At 49.2% G+C, this 16,889-nt stretch overlaps 1 protein-coding gene across 11 annotated transcripts; it reads left to right on the forward strand.

Annotated features, from left to right (window-relative positions):
- The first annotated feature begins 45 nt into the window (after window positions 1-45).
- Window positions 46-15,283, forward strand: ZNF311 (zinc finger protein 311). 11 transcript variants are annotated; one of them, XM_087858102.1, is made up of 11 exons: window positions 46-1,429; window positions 1,766-1,844; window positions 3,129-3,245; window positions 5,277-5,368; window positions 5,627-5,777; window positions 6,123-6,227; window positions 8,466-9,886; window positions 11,477-11,566; window positions 11,833-11,943; window positions 13,012-13,091; window positions 14,249-15,283. In XM_087858102.1, exons 1-8 carry the CDS (start codon window positions 1,421-1,423, stop codon window positions 11,522-11,524), a joined length of 2,022 nt encoding a protein of 673 aa, XP_087714228.1. In that variant the 5' UTR covers window positions 46-1,420; the 3' UTR covers window positions 11,525-11,566; window positions 11,833-11,943; window positions 13,012-13,091; window positions 14,249-15,283. The 11 variants fall into 11 exon arrangements, with proteins under 11 accessions (XP_087714228.1, XP_087714227.1, XP_087714229.1 ...); XM_087858101.1 differs by having other exon boundaries at window positions 11,477-11,943; XM_087858103.1 differs by lacking the exon at window positions 11,833-11,943.
- The last annotated feature ends 1,606 nt before the right edge of the window (window positions 15,284-16,889 follow it).

A 16,889-nucleotide genomic window follows, 5' to 3' on the forward strand; every position in this document is an offset into this window, starting at 1 on the left:
CCGACCAGCGAGTGGCCGCGTTTCCTAGAAAGTCACCGGAAGTGGGTGGTGGAGGACTAGGAAGTGGAGCTGGCACAGATGTCCCTGGTTTCTGGTTGCCTGGGGAGGTACGGGCGGGAAGGCTTGCGCCTCCAGTGCGGGCGAGGCGGGAGCTCAGCCGCCGGGTGCCCCAGGGTCGCCAGCGGGAGGGGCGGGCTTTGGAGCCGAGTCCGCGGGGAGGGGTCCGCGGCGGGCTCGCCCCCCAGACGGGGCTCCCCGCAGGTGTTCTGGCTCCCTCCCGCTCCTCCTCTCCCTTTTGTCCCCCCGATTCCTGTCCCCCGCAGCGTCCGCGCACGCATTCGTTCGCCGAGCCGCTGGGGCAGGCGCTGTTGGAGGCGCTGAAGTCCAGCCGCGATCATGGTGGCCGGGAATCCCCGCCCTCGGGAGCCTGGGAGCCCCCGGTTTCGTGGGGGGACACCGACCACGCACCGCCGACGCCGTATTTGAGTAACTTACCGTGTTGGAAAGTGGTCGAGTGCTAGTGAAAAGAATAGAGCAAAGGTAAAAGCCAGGTAAGGCGTCGGGATCGGAAGGAGAGAGTAGGTGGCAATCTTAGGGGGGGCCCCGAGAGTAGGTCTGGGGAAGATGACACCAAGCCAACGCTTGGAAGCGAGGTCATCTGCCCTGAGGATTGCTTGAGGTGGAGGGGCGGCCGGTGCAAAGGCCCTGAGGCAGAAAAGAGAGGTCCGTGTGAGTCCGGACGGCTGAACGAGGAGGAGAAGCGTGGGAGCGCCACCCGGCACGCCTGTAGGCATGCATGCCTGGGTAAGACCCGCTTTCATTCTGAGTAAGCGAGGGGGTCAGAGGGAATGGGCGCTCAGCTGTGTGCAGTAAGCTGGAGAATGGCAGGTTTTACGCGGAGATGAAATAATCCAGTTTATGGCTTAAGCACAGCACTCTCACTGTCGTATTGAGAAGAGGCAGAAGGGAAGGACAGACGAGCGGAGACCAGTGAGTAACAGTGGGGAGCAAGGCAGGGGATGGCGGCTTGGACAAGGTTGGGAGCTGCAGAGGTCCTAGTCCAGACACATAGCGGTTTCAGTTTGTCCCCCTGGGCCCCTCTTCTCCCAGAGATCATGCCCAGCAGTTCCTTTTGTTTGCTGTGTTCACTGTCCTCTTTTTCCCTTTTCATGGACTATTCAGGAAAACAAGATGTGAGACCACAGCTAGCTGAATGCTGCTGATGAACCCCAAATCCAGGGCCCTGTGTGACACTTGAAGCTGCCCTGTGGGATAGCAGGGGCCCTTTGGCTGGCATCTCCCAGGCCACGTCCAAACTTGTTGTCTGGGCAAAGCCAGAACTGACTTTGGGAGTTTGACGCAAGCAGCAGGGAAGAACCTGGACTGCGGTGGAAGACTGTAGAGAAAGCTGGGTGAAAAGATGCAGCAGGTAAGGAGAGGAGGGTCTGCAGCGTTTCCCGAGGAGGAGGAAGGAGAAGTGAGTACAGAAAAGGAAAGCAGTGGGGGCTGTGGTGGAAGTTTCCCGCTTCAAAATTCAAAATAGTTTTCCTGGACGGCCTGGTGACTATGAAAGCTTTCCGGTGATAGAGAGGAATTGAAAGACTTTTCTGTTTTTCATAAGGTGTATCAGGGACTGAGTCCCTGAATTTCTCTCCCCTCTTGGTGTGTCTGGGAGTTGATTTCCATGGACTAAACTTTATAGTTGCTTAGAGCTTGTTTTCCTCCCGTCGATAGCGTCCCTGAGGTTTTCTGTGTCTCCTAATAGGTGATGGTGTCACACGAGAGTCCAGGCCCACCACGCCAGCTGCCTGGGACCCCTGAGGCTGAGCTCCTGCAGGAAAGAGGTGAGGCACACAGGGTGTTGTGCCAGGAGGACAGCAGCTGAAAACAGCTGGGATGTGGCCGGGGGCTGGGGGTGGGGGGAGGCAGGGAGGAGATGCTTCCTGGGGCCTGGAAATCCGCTCCTTATTGAGCATTTATTGGAATTCTTCTGTTACGTCTATACTAGGCTTGGATCAGTATTGCAAGAAACTAAATTACTCAGTTTCTGCCCTCATCTTACATCAAATTTGGAAAAAAATAATCAGAAGATTCTACAAAGCAACTTACCAAGAAATGGCATTCCATCACTTACATACATACAACTCAACATGTATGATAGATGACTCATATAGGCGTACATGAAACCTGTGGTATCTTTCGGTAGCTCCTACCCCACTGGTTTTGCCACCATGTCCATGCTGAGTGTATGTAATTTTAGTTCTTTAGACCTTTTTGGAACCCTGAGATTTTAGAAGTATAGTATGAGTCCCTGAGAAACAGAAGATAGAACAGCAGCAAAGGAGGAGCGAAGGTTTTGTCGTAAAGCTTTGGGAAAAACACAGGAAGATGGGGAACTGTGAGGCTGGGCTTAGAAGTGCTGAGTGGTGGTGTGTGTGAAGAGCAAAGCGGACAAGACTGTGGCTGATGGAGGTAAAACCCAGGAGACAGCATTCAGCAGTTCGGGAGTCCTAAAGGCAGACCCTGAAAGGCAAGACTTTTGGACAGAGGACTAGGCACCTGGGCACCCCAAAAGTAGGCTTTTAGTATATATTATCTACAAAGAGAAAAAGTATATTATTGGAACTTCCAGAGGAGAAATCCTGAAATTTCAACTATATAACGAATCATAAAGGAAAATTAATAATATAGAACATATTCGGTACAAATTTAAGAGAGGTAGAAGATAAGCAACATTGCTTAACTTGGGTGTTTATTTTAATTCATTTTTTTTTAAATATAAAATTATACACCCTCTTATGGTTCACATCTGACCTGAGTCTCCTGGTCCTCTTTTTTTCATAAGACCTTAAATTCTCTTCCCATAGGTGATTTTCAGGACCATAAAGTATACAGTTACCTAACATATAATATAAACGAATGAATCTCATCCTAGATAATATCTGTACACCATTTTAACGAGTAGTTTAGTGACCGACCGAATGTTTGTGTCCCCTCAAAATTCACACATTGAAGCCCTAACCCCCATTGTGATGATATTTAGAGGTGGGGCCTTTGGGAAGTAATTTGGCTTAGATAAAGACGTAAGGGTGGGGCCACATGAAGAGATTCGTGCGTGTCCTTATTAGGAGAGGAGACCAGAACTCTCACTGCGTCCCCCACAGGTGAGGACGGAGGACGGCAAGCCAGGCACAGCCCATGCCGGCACCTGGATTTCAGACTTCAAGCCTCCAGAACCGTGAGAAGTAGGTTTCCAGTGTGTAAGCACCCAGTCTGGGTATCTTGTTACCGCGGCCTGCATTGGCAAAGGTAGTTTCGTGCCGTTTGAGCACATAGCCTGTCTCCAAGTTCATGTTTAACTCGAGGGCAGACACTGGCTTTCCAAAATCTAAAGCTAAGAAATAAATCCCGAGAATCACTGTGGTGACCAGGGACTGAGGCGGGAGAAATAGCAACTTGGGTAATGGGTAGAGAGTTTTGGTTTTGCAGGATGAAAAAGTCCTGGAGATTCTACAACGTTGTTGTTGTTTTGTTTTGTTTTTTTTTTTTTTTTAAGATTTTATTTATTTATTTGACAGAAAGAGACAGCCAGCGAGAGAGGGAACACAAGCAGGGGGAGTGGGAGAGGAAGAAGCAGGCTCCCAGCTGAGGAGCCTGATGTGGGGCTCGATCCCAGAACGCTGGGATCACGCCCTGAGCCGAAGGCAGACGCTTAACCGCTGTGCCACCCGGGCGCCCCAACACAACATTGTATTTTTAACACTGCTGAACTGTACACTTAAAATGGTTAAGATGGTAAATTGTGTTACCTATTTTTTTCCACACTTAAAACAAATTCTTAGTGTGATAAGCACTTAAAGAAAAAAGAGTAAGAAGAACCGCTGAGTTAGCAGAACTTTCCCAGTCTGTGAAGAGGGTACAGTAAAAGTCCAGGTGCGCTACGTCTGGAGGGAAGTTGGGGTAAACAGGGGTTCGCCTTGTCAAAGGCCATCCAGTGGTACACTCAAGACTGGTTTGTTTTACTGTAGTAAATTCTCCCTCAACGAGAACGTAAACAGATGCTGAACTCTGGTTCAATGTTTTGGGTGCAGTATGCTGATACCTTCGATTACTTTGAAATGCAGCAAAAAACAAAGTGGATTAATAGGCTAGTTAGCTGGACAGATGTGCGATAGAGCATAACAAATGTTAAGGTATGTGGATCTTTACTACGATTCAGCTTTTCTGTGTACTTGGAAATGTTCGTGATAAAATGTGGATGAAAAAAATAAACACAGTTGGGAGGTTTGTGTTTTTGCTGTCACAGGAGCAGAGCAGAGCGAGCGTCTGCTGTGAGCTGTGTGCAGGCCAGGCGGGTGTGGGACTGTGTGCGACAAAGAATTAGGGAGCGCGGGCTTGCAGAGTGAGACGTGAAGTGACAGAGTGGGGCCCAAGAGACCCACACACAGCCTGGGTCTTGGTCAAAAGCTGAGAGTCGCCTAAACCAGAGAAGAATTGGGGGAGGTTTCTCTGGGAAGAAACCAGTTTGCTCCTCAATTGAAGTTTTGGTAAAATTGGAATGAAATTTTGGGGACCTAAAGCCACAGGGTAGTCCTCAGGTCTTACCCACTGGTGACTAACCCCACTGGTATCTTCTGGAAGAGATCATTCAAGCCGGGATTTGGGATGTGTTGATGAACTTTCTAGAAAGGTTACTTGCCGCAAACAGTGAGGCTACAGGAAGGTTGAGCTGGCCCACCAGGAAGAAATCAGGGCCCCGTTAACTAGCAGTGTGCCAGACTACGCTGGTGTGGGGAGGACGGCTTAATAGGAGAGGGGAAGGTGGTGTTTCTTGGAGAAACTAACTGGAGGTAGAGCAGCCAGTAAGTTACCGAAAGGAATCAGTTTCGGGCCGTTTCTGGATATTTCTGTCCCACACCTCCCCTCCTTTCTATCCCCCCATCCCCACCCCAAGTCTTTCTGGAGGAAGTGACTTCAAAGTCCAAATACTGAAAGAGAGGTTATCCCACAAGCCAGGAGTCAGTGACGTGCGTTTGGGGAGGGGCGAGGTCATTCTAGGGTAAAGAGAGACCAGACAAAAACGCATAGCAGGTGACGGACAGAACGCTGGCCATCCGCATGACTTTGTGCCGTGGCCTGCTGCCCAAAACCGAACCCGAAGCTGGAGAAATAATGGGGGAGACGGAGTTTGGGAAGTTTCTACACAGGGGAAGAGAGGAGGAGAGAGGAAGGTTTCGGTAGTACTGTGCCAGATTGACCCGCCTCGTTTCCCTCAGCCCTGCCAACCCCTCCGCACCCTGCCTTTGCCAAAGAGGGAAGCCGAGGAGACCGGCCAGGCGCAAAGAGCGCACCGATGAGCCCGGCCCAAGTAAGCTGCGGCCCCTCCATCCTTCTGGAAATACAGCCCTGCCTCCTTCCACTCATCCCTGACGCCCCCACCCCACATGCAGGTGCTCCCTCTCACCAGGAACATCCCCATTCCTTCGTTGTCGCCTCTGCCATTTGTGTCCACTCCCTTTCACTTCTCCCAAATACACACAGTAACCGCCTCTCGTCTCTGTAAACCTTCTCCCAAGAGTCCTGTCCTGCCTCTCTGTCCTGAGGGCACCGGGGGGGTTTTCTCCAGGACAGCGGCAGGGAACTGTTTCAGGACTCTGTGACGTTTGAGGACGTGGCCGTGTGCTTCAGCGGTGGAGAGTGGCAGTGTCTGACCCGCGCTCAGCGGCACCTCTACGCGGACGTCATGCTGGAGAATTACGGGAACATGATCTCGGTCGGTAAGGACGTCCCTGCGCTTGGCTCAGTACTGTTTCCTCTCCTTTTCCTTTCAGTTGTATTTTTTATTGATGTACGTGGGGCCTCATATTCTAGCCTCTGTTACATAGCAAGGTAGTCACAAGAGCAGGGACTGGTCCCTAGGGTCTCCTCCTCTCCCTTCTGAGTATGACTTGTCTGAGAATATCTGTACGCGTGTTTCCATGCGACCAGACCCCTGAACAAACCCCTTCTGTACCCCAGTGGCCATTTCTTCCTTGTTTCCCTACGTGGGCAGAGGGGTCAAGGCTGGGTGTAGGACCCTGGTAGTGTTGCTCTCCACACTCTTGTTCCTTCTCCACGACCAGGCTTTGCAGTCCCTAAGCCACCTCTGATCTCCCACCTGGAGCAGGGGGCCGAGCCCTTCATTCAGGATCTGCAGGACTGGGGCTTCCTGACCTGCTCCTTCCCAGGTGAGTGATGGGAAGCTGCAGCCTCCTGCCAGGTGCCCTGGGGAGGTGGACGTAGAATGTTCTTAGTGCCCAGGCTCCCTAACGAAGAGAAAACAAATAGCAGCAAACAGTTGGGGCAGTTATTCTGTCATGATCTAATTGCTTCTTTCCCCCTATCTGATAGGCCCTTTGCAATTTGGGCCTCAGAGAAAGCTCAGTGAATTCATCTCCCTTCTGTGTATCAGTTCCTCCAGTGCCCAGAGAACGCTGCTCTACTGCCCCTAGTTTTTGTTCAGGACCTTCCCCACATTGAGCCTCAGGCCTCTGACCCTTGCCTTTCTCTGTTTGCCCTCACGGCTTCAGCTCTTAGCTGGGCGACAGGTGCCCGGTGCATGGACACTGCTCACTTCTCCCCTTTCCTGGGCAGCACTCTTGTTTCTCACTCCTGGTGTTTACTGCACAGACCGTTGTCATCTGCAGACCAGCACACCTGAAGGCAAACTCATCTCTCCCCTCAGCCCGTCTCCACTGTGCCCTCCCTGTTTCTGTACCTGAGCCTCCCTCTTTCTCACGTTGCCTCTCCACGCTCCCTGACCTGTGTACCTCGTCAGTCGTGAAACAGTACCAGCTCCTCATTCAAACTGTTTTCTCTATTTGTCCTTCAAAACGTGTCCCTTACCCACAGACCGAGCCAACTGCCCTATCACGATACCTGCTCTTCCTTCCTCCTCCCTCCTACCATCCAACAAACATTTATTGAGCAACTACTGTATATAGGCACTAGACAAGGTACTGGAGATGGCGTCAAACATTATTGCCAAGTAGGGAAGGCAGGTAGTCAGTGATGATACAGCACAGAATAGTGAGAGTCACGGAGTGGTACCTGGGATGTACAAACACGGAGTAGAAGCGTCTAAATCGGACTGGGGACCAAATGACTGTGGAGGGAATGACCATGAACCAAACGTGTGGCGTAAGGGAGGTGGCTCAGCGGAAGGAGGGGAGAGGCATTCTGGGCAGAGGGAGAATGCACTCTCGCATTCATGAAGCGTGAGCAGCGTGACCAGAACAAAGGGCTCTGAGCGGCTGGTGTGGGGAGGGCAGGAGCAAGGTCATGGTTCAGAGGGGTTTTTATAACCTGCGGACTTGGAGCTTTATTCTGACCATAGGAGCTGACATGGGTGAAGCATTCCCATCCGTGTAGCAGGTGCTTACACACATTAGCTTAGGTAACGATCCCGTCGTACAGATGAGCACCTGAGGCACAGGGAGTGCAGTCGTCCTCCCAGGTTGCACAGCCAGGAGGGTCAGAGCTAGGGTTGCAGCCTGTGGTCCCACTCCAGAGCTGGGGATCTGGCTGCATGCTTCACCTCCTTCCTGTCTTGTTAACGATGCAGTGCCACTGAGACATTTTAAGCTGAGGAGTGGCATGATTAGATTTGATTTTTAGAACGATCTGGAAGCAGAGTAGAGCACAGATTCAAGGGGAGGCAGATTAAAGGACAGTTGGGGGTGGGGTGGCAGTTAGTGAGCAGAAAAACCCTGGCAGCAGAAATAGAGAGGAAGGGGTAGAGCTGAGATAAAGAGAAGACTGATTTGAACTCTGGTTGCCTGCAGAACTTAACTCAAGCGAACTTAAGCAAAACAATGAGAATTTATTATTCAGGGGTGTCGTGGAACCTAAGAGCAGGGGGACATGAGGCCCCTCACCCCACTGTCCCCTCTGCTGCTCGGTGCCGAGGGCAGAACGTTCCCTCCCCCGGGCGGTGCACCATCCCCCAGCACTGGCTGTTGTCAGGGCGCAAGTCCAAGGAGAGAGAACCTGGCCTGGTTCGGGTGGGGGATGGCCCAGCTCTGATGTGCCCTGGCCCCCGGCGGGAAGAGTTACACTGCAGAGCAGACGGGTCCCTGGGGGGTCAGACTGCAGTCCGTGTCACGACAGGTGGGATTTGTAAAATGTCCGCTGAGCAAATCTGAGGGAGGGAGAGGGTTGAATGTGACTCAGTTTCCTGACTGAGGTGACTGGGTGAATGAGTTTGCCAGTCACTACACTAGGAGATTCTCGAGAACGAGTAGGTTTCTAAGGGTTTTTGGAAAGTGTGCAGAGTCTGAGCTGTCTTGGCAGCCTTTGGCCGTGACCGTAGCTTTCTTCCAGCCCGGGCGTCACGTACCCTTCCAGCGGCTTCGCCCTTTCACCCCTCCCGCCCCCCCGTGTTTCCCGACGTCTGAACATCTGGCATTTTCATTTCCTTGTCCAAGTATCAGCGGACAGGACCTGGCCTGGGAATGAGAAGGCGAGTTCAGAACAGGAGGTGTTCGACCGCGGCGACGTCTGCCGGGTCCGAGTCAAACATCTCCTGAAAGCCCTGTCCCAGGATGCTGAGGCTGGAGGAGCTGGTGTCCAGGATGTCAAGTTAGAGAATCCACGGGACGCGCCCGGGATGGAGACACTGGGAGAGGAGAAGGTGACCCGCAACGAAGGAAAGACCAGGGAAAACTTCGGTGCAGCCCCGAAGCGTGTTCCACAGAACGGAGTCCTCCCAGAACGGCAGCCCCACCGATGTGCCGACTGTGGCAAGAGCTTCAGCGGCCGTGCCGCCCTGGTTCTCCATGAGCGCGTGCATTCTGGCGAGAAGCCACACGCGTGTCGCGAGTGCGGGAAAGCGTTCAAGACCAGAAGCCAGCTGTCGGTGCACCGGGTCACCCACACGGGGGAGAAGCCCTTCGGCTGCGCCCAGTGCGGGAAGGCCTTCGGCAGCCGAGCCGCACTCTGCCGGCACAGGAAAGCGCACAGCGGGGAGAAGCCGCACGCGTGCGGCGCGTGCGGGAAGGCCTTCGAGAGCAGGAGCCGGCTCCGTCTGCACCAGCTGGTGCACAGCGGGGAGAAGCCGCACGCGTGTGCCGTCTGCGGGAAGGCCTTTCAGCTCAAGCACTGCCTCACCCTCCACGCCAGGACCCACACCGGCGAGAAGCCGTACGCGTGCGGCGCGTGCGGAAGAGCCTTCCGCGGGAGCTCCGACCTCCGCAAGCACCTGCGCATCCACACCGGTGAGAAGCCCTACGCGTGCGGCACGTGCGGGAGGGCCTTCCGCCGGAGCTCGGACCTCCGCAAGCACACGAGGACGCACGCGCGGGGGCCGGGCGGTGGCTGCGCGCAGTGTGGCCAGGCCTTCGGCAGCCCGGCGGAGCTCCGGCGGCACCGGAGGAGCCACGCGCCGGAGAAGCCGTACGCGTGCGGGCAGTGTGGGCGCGCCTTCCGTCATAAGTGCAGGCGCCGGGCTCACGAACGCGCGCACCGCGGGGACAGGCCGTACCCGTGCGCGCACTGCGGGAAGGCCTTCCAGGACCGGCACTGCCTCGCCGTCCACCAGCGCGTGCACACCGGCGAGAAGCCGTTCGCCTGCTCACAGTGCGGAAGAGCCTTCCGCGGGAAGTCCAACCTGACCAAGCACCAGAGAATCCACACCGGGGAGAAACCGTACGCGTGCGAGGCGTGCGGCAAGGCCTTTCATCACAGCTCCGTCCTGACGCAGCACAGACGCATCCACAGCGGGGAGAAGCCGTACACCTGCGGCCAGTGCGGCACGTCCTTCCGGCAGCGCGCGGCCCTGCTCGGGCACCAGCGGGTGCACAGCGGGGAGAGACCCTATGAGTGTGAGCAGTGTGGAAGAGCTTTCCGGGTGAGCGCGAACCTCACGGGACATAAGAGGAGACGACACGGAGGATGGCGAGCGCACGCACTCGACGAGAGTGGGAAAGCCCTCTCCCCGGGACCTGACCGGCCGTCTCAGTAGCCCGTGTTCGGCCGGCAGCCCCTGGGGAAGCGAGCCTGTGTGTGCACGTTCCCGCTTCTCCTGCTCCGGAGCCCGGCCTTGCTGTGCGGGGACTTCCAATCAGCAGTTCTAGCACCGAATACTTCCCAGTGCTTGCACGTGCCGGCCACTCTTCTCACGGCTTTGCAGTTTTAATCCCTTTAATCCATAAGACATCCCAAAAGGATGAGGAAATTAAGGTGTACAAGGAGGACAGCGGCGCAGGGTCACTTAGCTATAAGTTCTGCGCAAATGCCTCCCAGGGGCTCAGGCCCGCGCCGTTCCCGAAGGCCGGCAGCACACCTCTTAGATGGGCGGCTGCAACTCAGTTCGGCTCGGAGCTTGGTTTAGTTGATAAAATACTGATCTTTTTACCAAGGTTTTTCTGTTTAGTTTTAACTTAAAGACTGGATGGAACTTTTCCATGTGGGTTCAGGATTGCTGAGATCGGGCAGATTTAGAAATTACCGATAAGCGGGATTCAGCTCTATGCTGCTCCAGTAACCATTTACATATGGAAAGAGCATGAAACCCACCTCACTTTGTTATAAATACATCAAACTGTGCATGTGTTGATTTCTTAAATATTTACTATATCTATTTGCATGACACATGAAATGCTCTTTCAAATGTATGAGAAGTTTGCATCTACCTTTCCAAGTCTTTCAATCTCTCTTAACATACACCCTTTCAAATGTTACAAGTACGTTTTACAGACAGAATTAAAATAAATACAGTCAACAAGGCTGTTAACTAGAGATTGAAAATCCTAGGGGCTCCTGGGTGGCTCAGTTGGTTAAGCGCCAGACTCTTGATTTCAGCTTAGATCATGATCTCGGGGTTGTGAGCTGAGCTCCGCTTAGTGGAGTCTGCTAGAGATTCTCTCTCCCCCTCTCTCCCTCCAAAAAAAAATTTTTTTAATCCTATAAGAAGATGCAAATGTGTCAACCTAATTAATATAATGACCATAATTGAGAATTAAGTTTAGTCCTAAATTCCTCGGCTGGTAAAAAAAAAGAGAAAGAGAAGGATGAGCAGTGGGTTATCCAACATTTCTCAAAGGTGTTTTACAAGTTAAAGCTTTTAAAATAATGACTTTAGGAACTGTTAGCTAGGTGGGTTTTTTAAATTCCCTTAAAGACTTCTCAGAGTTTAAAATATGCTCATCTAAATCTTAAAGGAGCAATAAAAACCACTGCTTTCCGGAAGTAATTGACCACACAGTCCTGTTGGAAGCATTTTCCTGGGCTCTTGTTTCACAGAAAAACTTTTGGGAAATGGTTATACGCTATCTAATACTAAAAACAAGGTGTCCAAGAGATGTGATTTTCTAGTAACAAATTCCAGAGGGGAGTACATGGTTTCTTATTTTTAAAAAAGGGCAGACTGAAACATTGTCCCTTAGGCTCAGTTTCTGCAGGAAATGCCGTGTTCGTTATGTGACTGTTTCTCACATAGTTTGGTGATGAAAGCCGAGATGGAAACTTTGAAGACGTAACTCCGTGAAGTTGCCTCTGGAGGACGAAGTTCTGGATATGTGGCTTTCCGGTGAGAAAACATGACATAAGGGCAGAGTTCAGGATGTGTCTGGACAACTGACAGTGGTTTTCCGATTAGTTTTGAGGATGAGAACCCCTTGTTTGGTCGTCTACAAATCTGAGCCACCCATGCACACACAGCAATAGTTGTTCTTTAACGCTCGACGGAATATTGTCGTGCTTTCCTAGAAAATCGGAGGTTTTGTGTCTCACAGCCACACGTGTAAGCTTTTAGAAAACGCATGTGCGTGCTCAGAACGTCTGTTTTGCCCACAGGCTACGGTGTGCTTTTGGACTTTGGACTCAGAGTCATCCCAGCCGGTGAACCGGCCAGCCCTTCGTGTGGCCTGTGCAGTCGTTGTAACAGAGCCCGGACCAGCCTTGAGGGTGGGTGTGCCCCTGACTGGAGAGCTCACCTCTTCAGACACCAATTAGCGGCAGGGGGTAGCAGGCCCACGTTCTGTTGTGAAACATGAAAGGCCTCTGTGTGGAGCCCAAATAGGAGCATTCCAGACGCATCCTCACCCGTGCATGGTGCACGTGACCACCGTCTCCCTAGAACACTGCTGTGGTGCAGACACCTGCTGTGAAGACTGCCTAAGGACTCTCAGTCCTGCGTCTAAAATGAGTGCTGTGCGTTGTGCGGTCGGTGGAGGGGGTGGGGGATGGGCTAGAGGGGGGCGGGCACTAAGGAGGGCACCTGCTGTGAGGAGCACTGGGTGTTGTGTGTAAGAGACGGATCACTGAATGCTCCTGAAACCAATACTTCACTGCATGTTAACTAACTGGAATTCAAACAAAAATTAAGTAAATACTAAAATGAGCGTTGGGGGGGAAACACTGAAGAAAGTTCAGATATTTTACCTGTGGGAAAAGCCTGTACATTTAAAAGGGGTCCAAAGCTGGAGTAAAGTCTGCCATAGGTAGTAAATTCGGCAGGAATACCGTGGAAGGAGTTCAAAGACGAGATGCATAGTTGAATAAGAAAACATGCTAGTATTTCTTAAAACCCTAAGATGTTTGTAACTAATTCTGAAGAGTTACCGAAACTAGAGTTATTGATTTAGTTATAATTTACTTAGAAACTCACCAGGTAACACACTTTTTTAACTTGACTACCTTAATGCAAAATCTGAGAAAATTGTCACTCTGATCATTGATACAATGAGATTGTTTTCACTTTACCTTCACAACGGAAGTAGAGAATGCCCACTTCTCTCGGTTTTACAAAGCGGAACAAGATACAGGTTTCAGATTTTGAGCCACCCATGAACAGAAACGTGTTTCTGTAGCTTCGCAGTTGAGGCCCTGCTCTCCTTACCGAGCAAGATTCACCCACGGCTCACAAGATAGTCTTTCAGAGTTTTCAAGACAAATCAAGCACTTCTTTTTCCACAAGGCAAAATACCTGAAATTTCTTTAGTGCTCTCTCACAGTTTATTTTTAAATGTTCAGGAAGCAGAAGATTCCTGGAGTTGCTGGTCCCCTGGGGTTTCCTGCTGCAGGACTGAGACCCTCGGCAGTCTTCACAGTCGGTGAGCACGTGCAAGATGGGTTTGTGAGGGTGGTGTCTGGAGTCCTGGCCTTTCCTTCTGTTCACCGATCTACTGTCTGTCCTTACACCAATGCCAAACTGGTTAGCTTTAAAATACCTTTTCACCTGGTAGAGTTAAGTCCTATTTCTTTTTCTTCAAGACCGACTTGCCTGTTCTTGGTCAAGGCTGTATTATTTGTTCATGCACTGGAAGACTCAGTGTTATAAAGATGTCAGTTCTTCCCAAAATTGATCAATAGATTCATTGCAACCTAAATAAAAATTCTAAGAGTGCATTTTTGTGGAAAATGACAAACTGAGTCTAAAATTTATTTTTCAGTATAATTCTTAGTCAGAATAGCCAAGACTTATGAAAGGCAAACTTTTATCCTTTTATGAGTAAATTGTGGATAGTATTTGTACCCTCAGGTTAAGAAAGGATTTCTCAAGACACCAAAAAAGGTTAATCTTAAAGAAAAAGTTCTGATAAATTCAACTGGATTAAAATGAATTTCTTTAAGCAAATTCACCATAAAGAAGGGAAAATACTATTTTCTCATGACTTGAAAAAAGATATTTTGAACACATACACTTGGAAAATAATTGTCATCTAAAATGTTTTAGGTTGGGGGTGCCTGGCTGGCTCAGTAGGTTAAGCGTCTGATCCTGGAGTTCGGCTCAGGTCACGATCTCCAGGGTGGGAGATCCCCTCCTGCATCAGGCTTAAGATTCTCTCTCCCCTCTGCCTCTGCCCCTCCCTCCCCCATGCACACTCTCTCTCCCTCAAAAAAAGTGAATAAATATTTTAGTTTGAGTCATACGAATGGCCATATCTAAAGGCTGAATAGTGGCAGTTTAATACGGTCTGACCTTATATAAAAATTCCTTTAAATCGATAAGCAAAAGACAACCCCAAAAAAGGCAGAAAGCATGAAGAAGTATTTCAAAGAAAGACGACTAGACACAGAAAGCAGTCCAGTCTCCATAACAAGGAGCTGAGCACAGTGACAACGTGTGGGACTCCCGCCAGCCTCACCCAGTTTTGGCCGGGACGTGGGGCTGCAGTGCTTCCTGGTGATGCTGTAAATTCATGCAGCCACTCTGGAGAATGCACAGATGCCGTCCTGTAAAGCTGGCCTGTACCCCACAACCTTACAGATCCATCCCTGGGGATGCGCCCCGAGAAACCCTCGCACGAGGATTTTCACGGCGTATCTGCTCATGATAGCAAAGCCCAGCAACAACCCAAATGTTCACCAGCAGTAAGTAGAAAAACACGTTTTGCCATATTTAAACAATGGATATCTTACAGAAGCGAACACGAATGACCTAATTGTGTTACCTACGCAGTACCATGGGCCGGCGGTGGAGAGCCCTGGGTGAATGGGAAGAGCCAGGCCCAGAAGACGGCATACAGTTTGGTGCCAGATTTATAAAGCTCAGAAACAAGGAAGACAAAATAATACATTGTTTGGTGATGTATTCCTAAGAGTATTATTTGTGTAAGTAAAGGAATGATAAACAGAATTTAGTAGAACGGTTGCCTCTGAAAAGGAGTCACAGTGATGGGGCAGGAGAGAGGCCCATAAGTCTCAGGAATACTCTTGCCAGACCTGTCCCACAGAAACTTAATGCCAGCCACATACGCAATTTAAAATGTCCTCATTAAAAGAATAAAAATAAATAAATTAATTTTAGTAGTATGTTTCTGCGTGGCCCAGTGTGTTCAAACTATCATTTCAATATACAATCAAAAACATTTTAATGAAGTATTTTATTTTGTGCTGTCTTGTCCATTTACAGCACCCCTCGGTTTGTCTGCTCGATTTTCACTAGAAAACTATGCTTAGATCTGTATTTGGATTTCATAAAACTTATAGTTAAAAAAAATAAATTCACAAAGCCAAGTTGTCCCAAACATACTTAGAAGTTTTCCAATAACAGAATGCAGAACCCTCTTTTAAATTTAAATTTTAAACAGAATCAAAAATGCACTTTCCCAGTCACGTGAGCCACATTTGAAGCACCAAATCGCCACAAGGAGCGACAGGACCCCGTATGGGACGGAGCAATTCTCAGTCTTGAGTGATATGTTCAAAAGTGCTCCTTCTGATCCTGTGCTTCAAAAGTTTTATACTTGCGTATCTTTTCAAATGTATAAAGTAAAAGGGAAACCAAAAAAAAAAAAAAAAAGCAATCCAGGAATCCCAATTAGTAGAAGTTCCAAAACAATGAAATGATCAAAAGAGACAGGAAATTATCTAATCATGTAAGAAAATCAGTTTCTAGAGGGAAAGGCCTGCCAAGCATATGGTTCAATGAAGGGCAAAACATCTGCACAAAATACTGTGGATAAAAGAAAGATTGCCAAAGTGTTCAGGCAGGAAAAAGAAAAGTCAAATACAAAGGACAAGAAAATTAATTAGCTTTGGAGTAATCAAGAATAGCACTTGAAGATGGCAGACCAGAGAGTAATGCCTTCAAAATCCTAATGGAAACAATTTTAATTTAGATTTTATAATCAATTGATGAATCAACTATTAGGTAAAATAAAGATATTTTAAAGACATGAAAGTTCTCAAAAATTTTATCTCACATGCTTTATCTTATCATGAAGTCCACCCAAGCAAATTAGTGAAATCAAGAGTTTTAAAAAAAAAAGGAGGGGGGATCCAAGAAGCAGACTTCACAGCAAAAGGAAGGAGGTGGCAAAGGCAAACCCCCAATTCTGTGCAATGAATCCAGACGCGCATGACAGAGAAGCAGTCTGGGAGGAAGGTCTCCAGGGAAATAACACCTGCTGCCCTGACTAGTTAGAAAACAGCATTTAGGAGTTTCACTGTTATTGTGATGAATTAGGGAATAATAGGCAAGAGTGACAGGAAATTAATCAAGTGACAAGATAAATCCAATATGATCAAATTTTACAAAATGGAAAATCTCATCAGATAGTTCATCAGTATCACCATCATTTCATACATGAATCAGAATAAAACAATATGCTGTACTGAGAGGATGGAAGACGGGAATCAGTTATGGGGTCATGAGCACCAGAGGGCAACTCTTAAACTCCAAAGTGGAAAGAAAAGACAAGTGTCTAAAAGGGCAAATAAGGAAATAACAAGAGAGTACGATTTTTTGGCTTTATGCAGTCTCATAACCTGTGTCCCTTTGCAGCACTGTAATTCCTAAATTTAAATTATAATTTACACTTAAGTGGTAACAATCTGAACACCGAAGTGTCTCCTTTTCTCTCCTTTCTCCTGTTGACAACATGCATTGGTCAAGAACTGTGAACATTCTGATATTTTACTGTATTTACAAGGTAACAAATTAACCTCAAGATTGCTCCCGGAACACAAGAGACTCCTGGGTCAGAGATGTAAAGCAAAAATTGACCTTACCCTCTCAGGATTTTCTGGGCTTGACATAGGACATGAACAAGAGAAAACCATGCAAACTTACTTCATAAAGGTTTTACATGACATGTGAACCCTCAGAAGGAAATGAATACCCAGCAGTAAGTGGTAGAACTGAACTGCTTTCATGTCGTTGAACAAAGAGAGGCAAAGGTGGAAAGGTAACTAAAACAGATGAGGAGGCTAAAGGGAGAATTCCCCTACCAAGGTCTGTACGGAATCCTCTCAGCTTCAACGTCCTGCCCTTGGTGTTACGAAAATGATTTTCATCTTGGTATGTAGGGAGGACATCTTCCACATAAGGGGTTTATCTCCTGCCTTCCAGAAGGAAAAGGAAAGGCTCAGAGCACCCTTCCTGCACCCGTATTGTTAAGTGCCTT

The sequence above is a fragment of the Ursus americanus genome, chromosome 32 (genome assembly GCF_024610735.1).
Source record: "Ursus americanus isolate L20-20 chromosome 32, mUrsAme1.1.p, whole genome shotgun sequence".
In the NCBI taxonomy this organism is placed as follows: domain Eukaryota; kingdom Metazoa; phylum Chordata; class Mammalia; order Carnivora; family Ursidae; genus Ursus; species Ursus americanus.

What these genes read in the sequence shown, in the direction of transcription:
- ZNF311 (XM_045800659.2), top strand. An exon ending in AGCCTCCAGAACCGTGAGAA is followed by an intron (nt 3,246 to 5,276) that starts GTAGGTTTCCAG and finishes CGTTTCCCTCAG; the next exon opens with CCCTGCCAACCCCTCCGCAC. An exon ending in CGGGAACATGATCTCGGTCG is followed by an intron (nt 5,778 to 6,122) that starts GTAAGGACGTCC and finishes CTCCACGACCAG; the next exon opens with GCTTTGCAGTCCCTAAGCCA.